The sequence below is a fragment of the Empidonax traillii genome, unplaced genomic scaffold (assembly GCF_003031625.1).
Source record: "Empidonax traillii isolate 1590-97213 ecotype Southwest subspecies unplaced genomic scaffold, ASM303162v1 scaffold104:size2570737, whole genome shotgun sequence".
In the NCBI taxonomy this organism is placed as follows: domain Eukaryota; kingdom Metazoa; phylum Chordata; class Aves; order Passeriformes; family Tyrannidae; genus Empidonax; species Empidonax traillii.
In genome coordinates, this window is record NW_020955297.1 from 484,948 (window position 1) to 500,212 (window position 15,265).

At 65.1% G+C, this 15,265-nt stretch overlaps 5 protein-coding genes across 5 annotated transcripts in view; 3 read left to right on the forward strand and 2 right to left on the reverse strand.

Moving 5' to 3' along the window:
- Positions 1-31: 31 nt before the first annotated feature.
- OGG1 (8-oxoguanine DNA glycosylase) lies at positions 32-1,867 on the forward strand. Its single transcript, XM_027882365.1, has 7 exons — positions 32-213; positions 295-575; positions 652-831; positions 911-1,089; positions 1,162-1,303; positions 1,387-1,436; positions 1,523-1,867. The coding sequence occupies exons 1-7, from the start codon at positions 104-106 to the stop codon at positions 1,625-1,627; spliced, it is 1,047 nt and encodes a 348-aa protein (XP_027738166.1). The 5' UTR covers positions 32-103; the 3' UTR covers positions 1,628-1,867.
- Positions 1,814-5,501, reverse strand: CAMK1 (calcium/calmodulin dependent protein kinase I). The gene is made up of 12 exons (XM_027882364.1): positions 5,445-5,501; positions 4,877-4,990; positions 4,014-4,145; positions 3,713-3,787; positions 3,492-3,630; positions 3,266-3,392; positions 3,096-3,171; positions 2,889-3,001; positions 2,701-2,779; positions 2,518-2,605; positions 2,304-2,430; positions 1,814-2,227 (listed from the first exon to the last, which is right to left on the reverse strand). The coding sequence occupies exons 2-12, from the start codon at positions 4,960-4,962 to the stop codon at positions 2,172-2,174; spliced, it is 1,098 nt and encodes a 365-aa protein (XP_027738165.1). The 5' UTR covers positions 4,963-4,990; positions 5,445-5,501; the 3' UTR covers positions 1,814-2,171.
- Positions 5,502-6,252: 751 nt separating this feature from the next.
- Positions 6,253-8,695, reverse strand: TADA3 (transcriptional adaptor 3). The gene is made up of 8 exons (XM_027882369.1): positions 8,386-8,695; positions 8,009-8,259; positions 7,747-7,852; positions 7,453-7,594; positions 7,188-7,291; positions 6,988-7,097; positions 6,669-6,854; positions 6,253-6,593 (listed from the first exon to the last, which is right to left on the reverse strand). The coding sequence occupies exons 1-8, from the start codon at positions 8,590-8,592 to the stop codon at positions 6,401-6,403; spliced, it is 1,299 nt and encodes a 432-aa protein (XP_027738170.1). The 5' UTR covers positions 8,593-8,695; the 3' UTR covers positions 6,253-6,400.
- A 444-nt stretch (positions 8,696-9,139) lies between these two features.
- On the forward strand, positions 9,140-11,125 carry ARPC4 (actin related protein 2/3 complex subunit 4). Its single transcript, XM_027882362.1, has 6 exons — positions 9,140-9,293; positions 9,471-9,589; positions 9,911-10,022; positions 10,093-10,188; positions 10,327-10,497; positions 10,900-11,125. The coding sequence occupies exons 1-6, from the start codon at positions 9,291-9,293 to the stop codon at positions 10,903-10,905; spliced, it is 507 nt and encodes a 168-aa protein (XP_027738163.1). The 5' UTR covers positions 9,140-9,290; the 3' UTR covers positions 10,906-11,125.
- A 293-nt stretch (positions 11,126-11,418) lies between these two features.
- Positions 11,419-15,265, forward strand: part of LOC114056814 (tubulin monoglycylase TTLL3-like) — a 5,063-nt gene continuing 1,216 nt past the window's right edge. Inside the window, 12 exon segments of the mRNA XM_027882361.1 lie at positions 11,419-11,742; positions 11,744-12,175; positions 12,301-12,618; positions 12,749-12,877; positions 12,960-13,074; positions 13,155-13,262; positions 13,505-13,670; positions 13,744-13,892; positions 13,974-14,220; positions 14,295-14,730; positions 14,802-14,929; positions 15,182-15,265. Coding sequence (XP_027738162.1) covers positions 11,701-11,742; positions 11,744-12,175; positions 12,301-12,618; positions 12,749-12,877; positions 12,960-13,074; positions 13,155-13,262; positions 13,505-13,670; positions 13,744-13,892; positions 13,974-14,220; positions 14,295-14,730; positions 14,802-14,929; positions 15,182-15,265 — 2,354 coding nt within the window. The 5' untranslated portion in view covers positions 11,419-11,700.

Sequence of the window (15,265 nt, forward strand, 5' to 3'; positions counted from 1 at the left end):
GTGAGGAGGTGCGGGGCCGGGGCGGTGGGGCGGCCGTGGGCTCAGCGCCGGGCCGTGCCCGACCTCACCCGCCCCCGCGGGTGGGGGCGCGCACCCGGCCCCCATGAAGCTGCGAGACGCCCCGTCCGCATGCCCGTCGCTGTGGCGCTGCCTGCCGTGCCCGCCGGCCGAGCTGCGCCTGGACCTGGTGCTGTCCTCGGGGCAGAGCTTCCGGTGAGCCAGCGCGGGGGTCCCGGCGCCCCCCGGCCCGGCCCTGCGCGCTCGGGCCCGCCCCGACCTGCCCGTGTGCGGCAGGTGGTGGGAGAGCAGCCCAGGGGCCTGGACGGGCGTGCTGGGGGGGCGCGTCTGGACACTGCGGCAGGACCGGGACCGGCTCTGGTACACGGTGTACGGCGAAGAGGATGAGCAGAAGGAGGAACGGGATGGGTGCCCTGCCAAAGCAGCCAAACTGGATGGTGCAGAGACAGACCGGATCCTGCGTGACTACTTCCAGCTGGACGTGGGTCTGTCGGCCCTGTATCGCGAGTGGGAGGCGGCCGACCCCCTCTTCCGCAAGGTGGCCAAGGACTTCCCAGGTGAGGCGGCTCCATGGGGCCCCAAGAGACAGCCACAGCAGCCGCACAGCGTCCCCTCACTGTGTCCCGCCTGCAGGGGTGCGGGTACTGCGGCAGGACCCCATCGAGTGCCTCTTCTCCTTCATCTGCACCTCCAACAACCACATCTCCCGAATCACTGCCATGATTGAACGCCTCTGTCAGGCCTTCGGCCGCCGCCTCTGCTGTATCGACGCCCGGCCGTTCCACGCCTTCCCGTCCCTCTCGGCGCTCACAGGTCCACTGTCGTCCCACCACTGCCACCCTACTATGGCCTCGCCTGTGCCCACCCACATCCCTGTGCTGTGTCCATGCAGGCGCTGATGCTGAGGCCCGGCTGCGGGCACTGGGCTTTGGGTACCGGGCCAAGTTTGTCAGTGGAAGTGCGCGGGCCATCACCGAGGGGCTCGGCGCTGAAGGACTGTGCCAGCTCCGCACTGTGCCCTACGCCGAGGCTAGGAAGGTGCTGTGTGCCCTGCCTGGTGTAGGTGCTAAGGTGGGTGCCAGGGTGGGGGTAGGATGTGGAGTGGGGTCCAGCATCAGGGCCTGACAGTGCTGCTGGTGGCAGGTGGCTGACTGCGTCTGCCTGTTGTCCCTGGACAAGGCCGAGGCAGTGCCAGTGGACACCCATGTCTGGCACATCGCACGGCAGCGCTACGGTGTGGCAGTAGGCGGCAAGAGCCTGACCCCCCGGGCCTACCAGGAGATTGGTGAGGGCAGGGCCGGGCCCTGACATGGGACCTCAGGGATGGTGCCTGTGTCCCCCATGCTGGTACTCACCCTCTCTCCGCAGGTGACTTCTTTCGGGGGCTGTGGGGCCCCCGCGCCGGCTGGGCACAAGCAGTGAGTACACCCCTCTCAGGCAGCTTGGGGCTCAGCCCTCGCCCCCATCCTGGCCAGGCCCACCCCATCATCTCTGTCCACTCCAGGTACTGTTCTGTGCTGACCTCCGCAAGGGCCAGGAGCCAGCCAGCAGCCGGGATCAGGCCTGGGAGAGCCGAAACCAGGACTGCCATGGGGATGGACCCCCCTAGGGACACCCAAGGAGGAACAGTGGCTTGAGTGGGACACTGCACCTGCTGCCAGCCTGGGATGGAAGGCGGTGGGCTGTGCCTGTCCCCTGCCCAGTGTGTGTGGAGGGAGCTGCTGCTCTGGGCAGTGAGGCTGGGGGGAATCAGGGCTGTGTCCAGCTCCCCCAGGGCAGAGCTAAGCCAAGCACCTTTGGCCTCTTGCCTTTATTACAAGCAATAAAATAGAAACATCCATTTGGAAAATTCTCCTTGAACATGCTGGGGGTGGGGGTGTGGGACAGTGCCAGGCCAGGTGTGGACGGAGGGAGGGAACAGATGCGGGAAGGGGCCCGGGACACAGCCCCAAGCTGGGGGTGCTCCGTGGGGTGCCCCTGCCCCGATGCAGAGCTCTGCTGTGAGCCTGCAGTGAGTGCAGCCCCACAAACCCAGGGCAAGCACAGCAGGGTGCCCCCACACTGTCCCCCAACTCCTGCACTGTAGGGCTCCCACCCCACACGGTGCCCATGGGAGAGCTGGGCCCCCCGGATGTGGCTATGTGGGGCTGTGCTCAGTCTGGAGAGAGGCGCTGACCTCTGCTTGTGGGTGAACGCCCACAGTCTGACCCTGTGGGGAGGAGCACGGTGAGATCCTGGCAGCAGCCCTGGGGGTGCAGGATGGGAACTGGGGGGTCAGGGCTCACCATTGCTGGTCCCCCCCAGCAACCGCTCGCCGGGGCTGGTGGGAGTTGTCTGTCCAGGGATGTCCTGGCTGGTTCCCAACTGCAGCTTCCTCATGTGTCTCACCACTGCCGTGGCGTTGAAAGCTTGCTGCCAACCCCACAGTGTCTGTCACCTGACACGGGGTGCCTGGGGAACCTCTGTGTCCCCCAGCACTCTCCAGCACCCCCCACTCACCTTCCACTTGCTCTTTGCGAAGTTCTTCTTGATCTGTTCACTCACTGACTGGTGGATGTTCTTGTCCAGGGCTGTGTCCCCAGCGATCCTGAAGCGAGATGGGGGTCAGCTGGGCCCCTCCTACCCCATGGCTGCTGTGGGGTGAGCCAGAGAAGGGATAGATCATGGCAGGTCACTCCTTACCAGGGATGCTGCAGGGCTTGCTCGCAGGTGAAGCGCTTGCTGGGGTCCTTCTCCATCAGGTGTTGGATGAAGTCCTTGGCTGTGACAGGGCATTGAGCAGTTGTGAGTGTCTATGCCCACCATACCATTGGGTACTGTGACACTGTGCCAGGCTCCCAGCCCTCACCACCCCGGTGATCCCAGCTCACCTGAGTCTGAGATGTCATCCCAGTAAGGTGAGTCGAACTCATACTCAGCCCGAAGGATCTGCTCGAAGAGCTTGGCATCATTCTCATCATAGAAAGGGGGGTAACCACAGAGCCTGGGGGGGGCAGGGGGGGAGGGGGATGCTGGCCCTAGGCAGCCCTGAGAGGCCAGACCCCCAGGATAGGAAGGAATGGGAGGGGGATACATACAGAATGTAGGCGATGACCCCGATGGACCAGCAATCAACTGCCTTGCTGTAAGGCTTCTGTGCCAGCACCTCAGGGGCTGAGGGGGATGGCAGGGGTGAGGGGGGACCCCAACCTGTGGGGATACCCCAACCCCACACCCAGGGTGGTGGCAGCCTACAGCAGGCACTCACCCACATAGCCAGGGGTGCCACAGGCCGTGGACATGACGCTGCCACAGCCCTCAATCTTCGACAGCCCGAAGTCGCTGATCATGATCTTGGAGTCCTCGTCCATGCTGTAATAGAGCAGGTTCTCGGGCTGCGAGGAAGGGGGGGTTCAGGGACGTGCAACACTGGGCTCCCTTCCTGCCACCACCATGAGGGTGCTGGGTGTGTACCCCCCACCCCAACTGCTCACCTTCAGGTCGCGGTGGACGATGCCCATGTCGTGCAGGTACTTGACAGCATCGAGGATCTGCCGGATCAGGGCACTGGCATCCCGCTCGGTGTAGAAGCCCTTCTCCACAATGCGGTCGAAGAGTTCCCCCCCGGAGACCCTGCAGGGATGGGCAGCACCCATGAGCCCAGTCCCCCTCCCCCCCATCCAAGACCCCTCTGGAGCCTCCCAGCAACACTTACAGCTGCATGATGAGGTAGAGGTGAGTGCCACTCTCGTAGATGTCATCCAAGGCCACGATGTTGGGGTGCTTGATCCTGCAAGGGGAGGTGCAGGGGCGTGAGGGGGCTCCCGCCTGCCCCCACCCCGGCCCCCACAGGACAGGGAGCAGCCAGGCTCCCCGCCGCAGGGCGTCACGCGCTGCCGGCTATTTTGGGCACTGGCAATAGCACGCGGCAATGGGTGCTGGCAGTGGGGAGGTGTGCCAGGTTGTGGCGGTGCCATGGGGCAGGACCCCCACCCTGGTGCTGGGACAGCCCCTACTTGTGGAGGACGGCGATCTCATTCTCAATGCTGGTCTCCTTCCCCTCCAGCGCCTTCTTGGCGATGCACTTGATGGCCACCAGCTTCTGTGTCGCCTTTTCCTCCGCCAGGACCACCTCAGAGAAGGCCCCCCTGGGGGGGGTTAAGGGATGAGCAGGGAAGAGGGGAGATGCCAGCAAGAGCCAGCCAGTGCCACCATGCCACGATTGTCATGGTGACAGGCAGAAAGTCCAGCTATTTATAGGAGAAAAGTGAGTGGGAGCCGTCCGCTGGGATGGCTGGTCGTGGACTCTGCCAGTAATAGAGCGCCTGGCTCCACTTGTCCCTCCCAGTATGGCTGCACCATCCTATCAGGCAGGATAAGGCCGCAGCGCTGCTGAGATGAGCCATGCTAGGGCTGAGCCCCCATGTGGATTTTGGCGGCCCCATGCCATGCCATCCTGCAGCACCCAGGGTCACCCAAGGGCTGAGGTGCCTGTTAGGAGCCAGGCAGAGCTGTTGGCAGTGCCCAAGTGGGGAAGTGACAGGTAGCATGTTCACGCTGCGACAGGCCCTAAGCCTTGACGTAATTAACCTGCTAATCCAGCCTAAGAGCCTTACAGTGCTGTGGACACCAGTGGGAACCCCTCTGGCAGCTGGGGGACCATGCTTGGGCATGGCATAGCCACCCATGGCACAGCAGGGGGAACCAGCCAGCACCAGTGGGAGGTGGCACCTGTGCCACACAGTGTCTCCCCGCATGTGCCAGCCCCACCTCGGGCCAGGGTTTGAGCCAGTTCCACTTGGCAGGTCTGGCAAAGCTGGAGGGCCAGACCCATCACGGTGAGTGCTGTCACCGGTGTGTCCCCCAGCCTGTGACTCACGTGCCCAGGACGTCTCGGAAGTCGTAGATATGCCGAATATCCTCGGTCCTCTTCTTCCAGCTGGGACCATCCTGCCCCAGCGGCATGGTGCCCTGTGGGGCCACCCACTCCCACCTGTGACACGAGTGGGGGACAGGATGGGGACAGGGTGTCAGCATGCTGGGTTGGTGTGGGGACACGGAGGAGGTGACAGGGTACTAAGGGGATGTGATTGTCATCGTGGGGTCATGGGAACAAGCTGTGCCATGCAGGAGTTTTGGCACGGGATGTCCCACTGGGGACACAGGCAGCCACCCTCTGGTTGCCCACCCATGGGGAGTGCACGGGGCGGGCTCGGGGCGGGCAGGCAGGGGGAGGGTCCCAGACACGCGCGTGGGTGCGCGGGGGGGTCTCCACCGCCATTCCCTACGCCTGCCAGCTGGCACAGCCGCGCCGGGCGGGACACGCGTGGGAGCCGGAGCTGCGCAGCACGGGTGGTGACGCGCAGCTCCGCCGCCGCCACTCGGAGCCGCGCGTGGGCACGGTGTCCGCGCGCGGGCACGCCGCCCCCGCCCCGCCCCGCCCTTACCGACGGCCCCGGCCCCGGGCCCGCGGCGGAGCAGCGGCGACTCCTCCCGGCGCGGCGCCGCCGGACAGCGCTGACGTCACGGCGGGGGGCGGGCGCGCGCCCGGCCGCCGCCAATGGGAGGGGGCGGTTCGGCCGGCGGGGGGGCGGGGGGGACACGCGTGACCGCGGGGGCGCGTGGACAGGCGAGGGGGGCGCGGGGAGGGGGCGCGCGCGGGGCGGTGACATCCCCCCGGCCCCCGAGCCTATTGTGGGGATGCGAGTGAATGGATGCCTTGGGTAGACACGCGTGGGGTTGCAGGACAGACTCGACCCTGCCACGCCTCGCCACTCCCCCCGACTGAGCCCAGCACCGGCAGGACCCTCCCCCGCCCACACCCACCCCGGGGCAGGGTTGGTCCCCGATGTCACCACACCATTACCTGCACACGGCTGCCTTTATTGCCCGCGGTTGTGGCAATAGTAGCCACCGGTACATGGAGAGCTCGGCCACCCACTCACCGGGCCCCCCACCCCTCCAGCCCCTTTCCCTCCCCACCTTCCCCCCAGCTCCCCCGTGGGGGTTGGGATCTCCCCACTCCCAGTGACAGATGGACAAGGGACTGTGGGAACCACACTGCAGGAGCCACCACATCTGGCCCCTGCAGTGACCTGGCTGATGTCACCTGAGTTACAGGGGGAGCACAGGGTGACGTGGGAGCAGAAACCACCAGCTGGGGGAGGCTGTCCACAGAGATCCCTGCAACTCCACAGGGTCCCAAGCCTGAATCAGAGAAAGCCCCACTCGGGGAGGAGACAGCAGGCCAGGCTCTGTCTCACAGGTGAGGAGGCTGAGTAGGCCCAGGGCATGCGGAAGGCTGCGCCCACTCCATCCTGCACTGGCGTGGTACAGCCAGAGCACAGGCAGGGCAGCACCCTGCAGGTGAGGTCCACACAGAGAGGGCGGTCCTTGGCCCCTGCTACCCATCCAGCAGCTTGAGGATGCTCTCCCGCTCCTTCAGGGTCTTCCAAGCCTGGTCCTTCTCCTTCTTGGTGGGCGTGCGCTTCTTCTGCCGGGCAGCCATGATCTTGCGGAAGGCATCCATCACCTCGTTGTCAGCCATACGGACACGCTGTCGCAGCTCCTGCCGGTGCAGCTCCTCCTTGGCCAGCCTGGGGGGCACACAGGGGGTGTCAGTCCCTGCCGGGCAGCCCCGCTTGCCCCCATCCCTGCCCGCTTGCTCTCACCGCAGCAACTCGTGCTTCTTGGTGCGGTTGTGAGCGCTGAGGGCCTTGAGCTCCGCCTGCCTCTTTCGCAGCTCCGCCAGCACCTCATCCTCCGAGTCCTCGGCTGGGCGGTCCTCTGACTCCAGCAGGCCCTGAGCCACCAGCTCCTCCTTGATCCGCCCCTCTAGGGACTTGGTGTGGGGGACGCTGCCGGGGCGGAGAGCGGCCGCTGCCCACCACACACCCTTTGCTCCCCGCAACTCACGGTGGCAGGGAGCCAACGCTGTGCTCAGAGCAACCACGGGCAGTGCCAACCTCTGGGTCTGCCTCAGCCGCTCACCTGAAGGGCTTGTTCTGGCTGCGGGGAGACGTGCCGGCACCGTCGGCTCCTGAGTCCTTGCCGGCGATCTCAGGGATGGGGGAGTCCTCCACGGGGGAGATGATGTTTTCCTAGCAAAGAGAGCGTGAGGGAAAGGTAAGGGTTAGTGCTGGGTTGTGATGGTGCTACCCCACGGCCATGGCCCCACAGAGCCCTCTCACCTCCACAAGGGCCTGCAGGAGACGCTGCGTTAGAGGACCGAAGGGACACCCATCCTCTGGCTGCTCGTGCTGGGCCTCTGACTTCTTCAAGAGGGCATCGACATCTGGGAGGAAGTGGGAGAGGGAGATAAACAACCTCAAAGGTGACCCAACAGAGGTGAGCAGTCGGGCAGGGCAGTCTCAGCTCCTGGGACTGGGGCTTGGCTCCACTGGGCACAAATGTTCCCAGCCCCTCTGGGCAAAGGCAGAGGTGGGATGGGGGCACCTTTGGTGTCCAGCTCAGTCAGTGGCCCCAGGACACCTTTCTTCTTGTCAGCAGCAGCTGCTGCCCGGGCTCCATCCTTCTGCTCCTCCAGCAGGTCCTCCTGTGCCCAGCGCTGGGAATAATGCTTCCCCAGTGGCGGGATCTGTGAGAGCAGGGCTCAGCATAGCTCCTGGAGCCTCTGACTTGCCTCCTACCTCCCCAGCACTACGGCAGCATCCCAGGTGGGAACACTTGCTGTGAGGTACTGGAGGGGATGGGGAGAGAGGGCACAGGATCGGCTCGGGAGCTTTTCACCTTGTAATGCTCAGCCTCATCCTCAGGCGGCTTGAGCAGCTCCTCCAGGACTCTGACCTCCTCATTAGTGAGATCGGCACAGTATGGCTCCACTGATGCCCAGAACCTGCAGGGACGGATGGACTGTGAGGGAGAGCTGCAAGGGAGCACATGGGAGCTGACACAAGCCCCCCTTCCCCGGGGTACCTTTTCCCTCGGCCTTTGTGCTGCATGCTTCAAGGAAGGAGATGGATAATCCCAATGTCCCCCAACACCCACACACCTGTTTGGAGCATCATTTTTGGGAATGCGGGGCACATCAATGGGATCATCCTGGAACTCATATTCCTGGATCTTGGGCTGCAGGTTCTTGGACTTGGGCCGGCCAGGGCCAGGCCCAGTCCCATGGCCCCCTTTGCCCTCCAGCTTCTGCTTCTTGGGCTTCCCATGTTTGACAGATGTGCCCACATCGTGGTCCTTGCTCAGCTTCAGGAATCGCCGGTCACCCTTCTTATCCTGCCAGTCTGTCAGGATCTGGAAGAGAGTTGATGCCCCATCAGGTCCCATGCCTGGGGTTGCGCAGGGGCGGGCCGGGGGTAGCCCCTAGGCGGGAAGGAGCGAGACAGGGAGCCTGTCTCTGACCCTACGCGGTCCCAGCACCTGTGTCTCAGCCTCCAGGACGCGGAGGCGGCGGCTGGCGGAGGAGAGCAGCGTCTCCAGCTCCAGCTGCAGCGTGTCCAGCTCCTCGATGCCGATGCCGTCATCCTCCGAGCGGGCCTGCACAGCCGTGTACCGGGGGCACACCTTCACGTGGTCCACCGACTTGAAGTCGTGGAACTGCAGCGGGCAGTCCTTCAGCTCGCTCATGGCGGCGGGCACCGGGCACTGGGGGGCTCCAGGGGCACCGAGGGGCGCTGGGGACAGGGGAACCCGGGGGAGAGGGGAGCGGAGCAGGGGGCTACAGGGGGCCGGAGGGCATCGGGGCTGCGAGGGACCCGCGCGCAGGATCACCGGGGGAACCTGTGGGGAATCACCGGGGGAACCTGGGGCAATCACCGGGCCGCTGCGGCGACCCGGGACGGGGTCCCGGGGCAGGATCGCGGGCTGGGCTCACGGGGCGGGATCGCGGGGTGAGATCCCGGGCTGGGCTCACGGGGCGGGATCGCGGGGTGAGATCCCGGGTTGGGCTCACGGGGCTCGGCGGGGACGCGACGGGACGGGGGACCCAACCTGGGCCGCGCGCCCCTTCCGGCCCCGCGGCCGCCCCGCCCCTCGCCGCCCATTGGCCATGCCGCGCCCCGCGCCGACGCTCATTGGCCCAACGCGCCCTCCATCTCCCTGCCCTAATATGGAAGAGCTGACAGGCGCGTACCAAGCGTGGCGCGGCGCGGGGGGGAAACTGGGAGGGGTGTCACCACCCCCCGCCGCGGGGGGGGCCGGGCCGCGGGGCGGGAGCTCTCTGCCCGCCCCCCCCTCCCTCCCGCCGCAGTGGGAGGTGCCGCGCATCCCGGAAGAGGTGATCGGCTACTTCCGCCTGCCGGGACCGGAGCGCTGCCGCCACCGCCATGGTAGGGCGGGGGGACCGGGATGGGCGAGGGGACGGCACCGGCACCGGGGCTGGCATCGGCACCAGCGGGGGGTGATGGGGGCCCGGGGGCTGCGGGCCGGGGGCTGGCGCAGGAGGCGGGACGCGGGAGCAGCCGGTCCCCGGTGCGCGGTCTGACGGCGCCGCCGTGTCCCCGCAGACCGCCACGCTGCGCCCGTACCTGAACGCGGTGCGTGCCACGCTGCAGGCCGCACTGTGCCTGGAGAACTTCTCCTCGCAGGTGGTGGAGCGGCACAACAAGCCCGAGGTGGAAGTCAGGTACGGGGAGGGAGTACCGGGGGAGCCCTGCGGGGCCCCCGCTGCCCGCCCCGGGAAACGCGGGCCGGTCCCTGCCGGGCTCCGGGCACCCCACGGCCCTCGGGCACAGCGCTGGTGCCGGCAGGGAGCCGGGGAGCTGCGGGAAGGAGGAGGGGATCCAGCCTGGGGACGAGCGAGGGTCCGCCTTGGGGAGGGACATCCCGGGGGAACGGGAAGCATCCTGCTGCAATCCCCCCCATCTCTGTGATCCCCGCAGCTCCGCTTCCCTGTTCCTCAGCAGTAAACTCTGCCTTCTGAGTCACCCCTGCCCTTCCTCTGCAGGAGCAGCAAAGAGCTGCTGTTGCAGCCGGTGATCATCAGCAGGAACGAGAAGGAGAAGGTGCTCATCGAGGGCTCCATCAACTCCGTGCGTGTCAGCATCGCCGTGAAGCAGGTGAGGGGGCGTGGGCAGGGGCTGGCAGCTCCTGCCTCGGGGGAAGCCTCACTTCCTTTTTTTTCCCCAGGCTGATGAGATTGAGAAGATCTTGTGCCACAAATTCATGCGCTTCATGATGATGAGGGCTGAAAACTTCTTCATCCTGCGCAGGAAGCCCGTGGAGGTGAGGGGGCAGGGAGGGGGCAGAGTAGCCCCCAGCTCTGTTCCTGGAGCTGGGAGGGTGTCCAGGGCAGAGCTGGGATGTGAGTTTGCGTGTCAGTGACTTGGGCGCTGATCCCCAGGGCACTTCTCTCTTTCCCAGGGCTACGACATCAGCTTCTTGATCACAAACTTCCACACGGAGCAGATGTACAAGCACAAGTTGGTGGACTTTGTCATCCACTTCATGGAGGAGATTGACAAGGAAATCAGCGAGATGAAGCTCTCTGTCAATGCCAGGGCCCGCATCGTGGCAGAGGAGTTCCTTAAGAATGTGAGGCTCTGGAATGGGAGGGGGTGGGTCCCTGTTTTTGGGAGTGGGGTGTGGCGCTCAAAGCCAGTGTGGCCCTTGTGCCCAGAGCCCTCCTGTCACCTCAGTGAGAACAGTGGTGACATTTTACCCAAGGACCCTTTTGGGAAAGGGAGGGGAGGTTGCCAAGGGTGCATGTACCCTCTTTGCTCATGAAGTGCCAGACCCGCAGAGTGCACTCAGGGGCAGCAGCAGCCCTGGGGTCCCAGGCCCTGTTGGTGGGGACTGTGGTGGATGTGCAGTGCCTGGGGGAGGCAGTGGGAGAAGCTGAGTCATGTGGGTGTCTGTGAGCACCACCCGGCTGCCAGGAGGGCGGTGAGAGCCCCAGGCAGGTACTGACAGCTGCGTGTCTTCTGTCCTTTCCAGTTTTAGGCCGTGGTGCAGGACCCCGTGGCTCCCCCATGCTTGTGCCCGCCGGGCACCATGCCTGTGCCTGCTCCCGCTCCCCGAGAACGGCCGGGCCGGGCCGGGCCGGGCCCCGCCTGCCTGTCTGGGCGGGGCGGCCGGGTGGGAGCAGCCCCCGCTCGCGGCAGCGCGGCCCCGGCGCTGCCCCTGTCTCGTCGTGTTTTTTTAAACGGTCTCGTTTGCTGTATCCACCGCCTCCGATTCCTCCTTCGCCGCACCGGGGCATGGGGGGAACCGCGGCCGGGGGGAGGGGGTTCAGATCATGGAACGGGAAAGGGCATGATACTGGAGGAGTGCAGCACCATGGCAACGGGAAACCGTGAGATGGATGTTGGTGGTGTCGGGGCGGGCCATAGGGGCAATGGGGGGTATGAAAGGACTTGAAGGGGGCCTGGGGGCACCAAGGGGCTTGAGGGGGTCCTCTGTGTGTGAGGCATAAAAGGGCTTGGGGGGGGATGTGCAGTCTGAGGGGGGGCGGTGGAGGCTGTGGGCACAGGGGGCTGTTTATCCCACCTGGAGGGCAGTAGAGCTACTGTGGGGGCTGGGGCTGTGACGTTACAGCACTGCTGGGGGTAGGGGGAGCCACATCCTGCACTTTGACATCACGCTGGAACTGAGGGCCACATCCTGCACTCTGACATCGCAGTGATACTGGGGGTTGGGGGCCACAGCCTGCATTTTAATATCACAGTGGTGCTGGGGCTGAGGGGCCAGTTCTGCACTGGACACCTGCTCCAGTTCCCAGTGGGACAGGGGACTAGGATGACCTGCTTGGCACAGAGGGGGCAGAGCCACCCACAGCTCTTCACACCCTCAGGCTACCATGGAACAATGTAGCACCGAGAGCAGCACTGCGGGCACACAGCCCCCCAGCCAGGGGCAGCGTGGGAGCAGGGGACACCCCAGCAGTCCCCGGGCCCAGAAGGCTGGGGACAAGGGCACAGCCGGATGTCCTGGGGCTGTGCAGGGCACCCGGGGTGCTGGTGCAAAGCCTGGCATGTCAGACAATGCCATGTCAGGGGTACCAGGTTCAGCCAGGCAGAGGCAGGCGGGGCAGCACCCTCTCCCTCGCTCTGCCCCACCCCGTGCTGGGGACACGGGGCCAACGAGGTCAGACAGGGCTGTGCTCACCCGGCTGGCATCAGCCACCACCTCGGGCCACCAGGATGGCCACCAGCGCTGGCTTCACCTTGAGCTGCTCAAGAAGGCCAAGCTGCGTGTGGAGACAGCCATTAAGGTGAGGGGCCTGATTTCACCCCTCCCCAAATGTCATGTGCTTGCCTTTATTGCATGTCTGGCTCAGAAGAGCTGAGCTGGAGGGACCAGGACTGGGGCAGGCTGAGCCCTCTGGTCTCTGTGCAGGACAAGAAGATCTTTACGGTGCAGGGCCCCTACCCCATCATCCGCAGGCTGCTGCGGGCCCGCGGCTGGGTGGAGAGGAAGCCCCCCAGTGTGGGCAGACAGCTGGAGCAGCATTGTGGCGACCAACAGAAACAGCAGCTGGAGGCAGAGGCAAGGGATGATGGTGCTGAGCAGAGGGAGGCAGTGCTGAACCCACGTGGAGGGGCACAGCTTGCCCTGGAGATCACAGAGCCACTGCACTCCTCGTGGCCACCCACTGAGGAGGAGGAGGAGGAAGAGCAGTGCAATGAGGACCCCAATGGCATCCATGACCTCATGGTTAGCTGAGAGGGCTGAGCTCTGCCACAGCCCCCACCGCCCTTCCCTGGGACCCCCAGGCATGGGGCACACCTTGGGGATAAGGGTGGGACAGGGGCTCTGTGTCCCACCCTGGTCCCTTCCCTCACAGTCCTACCTGGTGCGGGACCGAGTGCCAAACTTCATCTGGGCCAGCTACCTCAGCGCTGTTGACCCTCAGCTGCTGGACCAGGACCAGGTGGTGAACCACTATGCCCGAGTGGGCGCCTTCACCACCAAGGTGGGAGCCCAGAGCCCTTGGAAAGGGGGGACACAAGGTGGGGGGGTGGGTTCACTAGGGATTGACAACCTTCTCTAAACAGGAGGGGCTATGCCTCAGTCTGCAAAATCTGCCCTGGATTGAGCAAGCAGACCCCAACACCTTCTTCCCACGGTGCTATAGGCTGGGGACCATGGACGAGAGGGAAGCCTTCATCGGTGAGCTGCTGCCCTCCTGTGCTCCCACTCTTCCCACATCGTGTTCATGACTGATTAGGGACAATGCCTCCCTCTTGCAGATGATTTCCGCCTGACAGCAGCTCGCAGTCTACTCAAGCTGGCCCTGGAAGAGGTTGGGGACAGGCTGATGAGGACTGAGGAACCCCAAAGCTCTGACAACAGGCCAGGTGAGTGCATGGAGCTGGGGATGATGGCAGGAACAGGTCCGGGGCCTGAGCGTGGAGGCTGAGTCTCTGCTCATGGTGGTGGCCTGGGGTCCCCCACTCCCTCCCATAAATCCTCCTTATGGGTGCTCCGCCCCCTATCCCCATGCTACCAAAGCCACAGGTCCCAGAGGGAGGCTTTGTGCTGCTTTGGCTCCAAGGCTGGCACAGCAGCCCTGTCTCTCACCCCATGCCATCCACAGCAGGGCCAGGATCTCCCCTGTACCCCCAGCTGGTGGAGGAGGCCCTGGAGGTCTGTGAGCAGCACCTGGGCGTTCTGAGGCACCAGGACATTGACAGGGACACCCCATTCCCCTGCAGGACATGCATTGACTGGAACCGCTTCCTGCAGGATTACTACTGCGTGGCACAGTGAGTGCCAAGTGGGACAGAGGGCAGGGGACATTGGTGGGGCTGGTACTGAGCTCCCCATGTCACCCCACAGTGAGGGAGCTGGGCTGGTGCTGAGTGGGGCACAGAGGGAGCGGTGCCGGGACCTGCTGCGGCGTTTGGCAGAGCAGCTGCCACAGTTCAGCATGGAGGGCAAGCTCAATGTCTGGATCCTCAAGCCTGGTGCCGACTCACAAGGCAGGGGTAAGGCTGGGGAAAGTGGGGGACAAACACGGGCTCCCCAGAGAGGAGGGGTCCCACCATCACTGTGCCCTTGTTCCCCAGGCATCGTCTGTGCAACGCGGTTGGAGGAGGTGCTGCGGCTGGCACGGGGCTGCACAGCCCCCTCGGTACGAGAGGGCAAGTGGGTGGTGCAGAAGTACCTAGAGCGGCTGCTGACTATCTTTGGCACCAAATTCGACATCCGGCAGTGGTTTGTGGTGACTGACTGGAAGCCGCTGACCGTCTGGTTCTACGGAGACTGCTACCTGCGCTTCTGCTCCCGGCCCTTCTCCCTGCACTGCCTGGAGCGGTGAGTGCCCCCCACCCTGGCTCCCCACATCCCAGCCCCTCAGACTGATCTCAGCCCCCCTCTCCCCACCCCAGTGCCAGGCACCTCTGCAATGTTTCTGTCCAGAAGTGGTACAAGACGTCACCGGACCAGGACCCCCGCGTGCCCCCCGACAGGGTCTGGTCCAGCAAGCAGTTCCAGGCATACCTGGCATGGCTGGGGCAGGCGGATGCTTGGCATCAGGTGATAGTGCCTGGCATGAAGGCAGCAATACTTAACGCCCTGCGTAGCGCCCAGGACCAGGTGGGCTTCCGCAAGGGCAACTTTGAGCTCTATGGGGCCGACTTTCTCGTCGGGGAGGACTGCCAGCCCTGGCTGCTGGAGATCAACTCCTGCCCCACCATGAGCCCCTCGTCGGCCGTGACCCGACGGCTGTGTGCCAACGTCCAGCGGGACACGCTGCGCCTCGTGCTCGACCGCAAGGACAACCCCACCTGCTCCATTGGAGCCTTTGAGCTCATCTACAAGGAGGTAGGCTGGGGGCTGGGGGGCAGGCACACCCTGGGCACTCCAAGTCCCCACTCCCTGCTGTCTCCCCACAGGCAGCTATGCCCAGGCCTCTGTCTGGCCGTGTGAAGCTGATAGTCAAAGGCTGTTCCCTGAAGAAGTGCTGGCCAGCACAGCATCGAGCTCAGGTCAAGTCCCCCACCACTGTGCCCAGTGCCACCCAGTACCCAAGGGCCAGAGACACTGGGGTGCCCCAGCGAGCACAGCATCGACTCCTCATCACTGTGCCCAGTGCCCCCAAGCTCCCCATGTTCCCAAGGGCCAGAGACACCAGTGTGCCCCAGCGAGCACAGCACAGACCCCTCATCACTGTGCCCAGTGCCCCCAAGCTCCCCATGTCCCCAAGGGCCAGAGACACCAGGGTGCCCCAGCGAGCACAGCATCGACCCCCCACTGCTGTGCCCAGTGCCCCCAAGCTCCCTGTGTCCCCAAGGGCCAGAGACACCGGGTTGCCCCAGCGAGCACAGCATCGACCCCCCACTGCTGTGCCCAGTGCCCC

Coding starts and splice junctions, on each gene's coding strand:
- OGG1 (XM_027882365.1), top strand. CDS start 104: ATGAAGCTGCGAGACGCCCCGTCCGCATGCCCGTCGCTGTGGCGCTGC. Junction 832..910: donor GTCCCTCTCGGCGCTCACAG/GTCCACTGTCGT, acceptor GTGTCCATGCAG/GCGCTGATGCTGAGGCCCGG. Junction 1,437..1,522: donor GCGCCGGCTGGGCACAAGCA/GTGAGTACACCC, acceptor TGTCCACTCCAG/GTACTGTTCTGTGCTGACCT.
- CAMK1 (XM_027882364.1), bottom strand. CDS start 4,962: ATGCCGCTGGGGCAGGATGGTCCCAGCTGGAAGAAGAGGACCGAGGAT. Junction 3,631..3,712: donor CTCTACCTCATCATGCAGCT/GTAAGTGTTGCT, acceptor CCATCCCTGCAG/GGTCTCCGGGGGGGAACTCT. Junction 3,172..3,265: donor TGGCACCCCTGGCTATGTGG/GTGAGTGCCTGC, acceptor CATCCCCCTCAG/CCCCTGAGGTGCTGGCACAG.
- TADA3 (XM_027882369.1), bottom strand. CDS start 8,592: ATGAGCGAGCTGAAGGACTGCCCGCTGCAGTTCCACGACTTCAAGTCG. Junction 7,595..7,746: donor ATGAGGCTGAGCATTACAAG/GTGAAAAGCTCC, acceptor CTGCTCTCACAG/ATCCCGCCACTGGGGAAGCA. Junction 7,292..7,452: donor GACTGAGCTGGACACCAAAG/GTGCCCCCATCC, acceptor ACTTCCTCCCAG/ATGTCGATGCCCTCTTGAAG.
- ARPC4 (XM_027882362.1), top strand. Junction 10,023..10,092: donor TCAGCATCGCCGTGAAGCAG/GTGAGGGGGCGT, acceptor TTTTTTCCCCAG/GCTGATGAGATTGAGAAGAT. Junction 10,189..10,326: donor TGCGCAGGAAGCCCGTGGAG/GTGAGGGGGCAG, acceptor TCTCTTTCCCAG/GGCTACGACATCAGCTTCTT.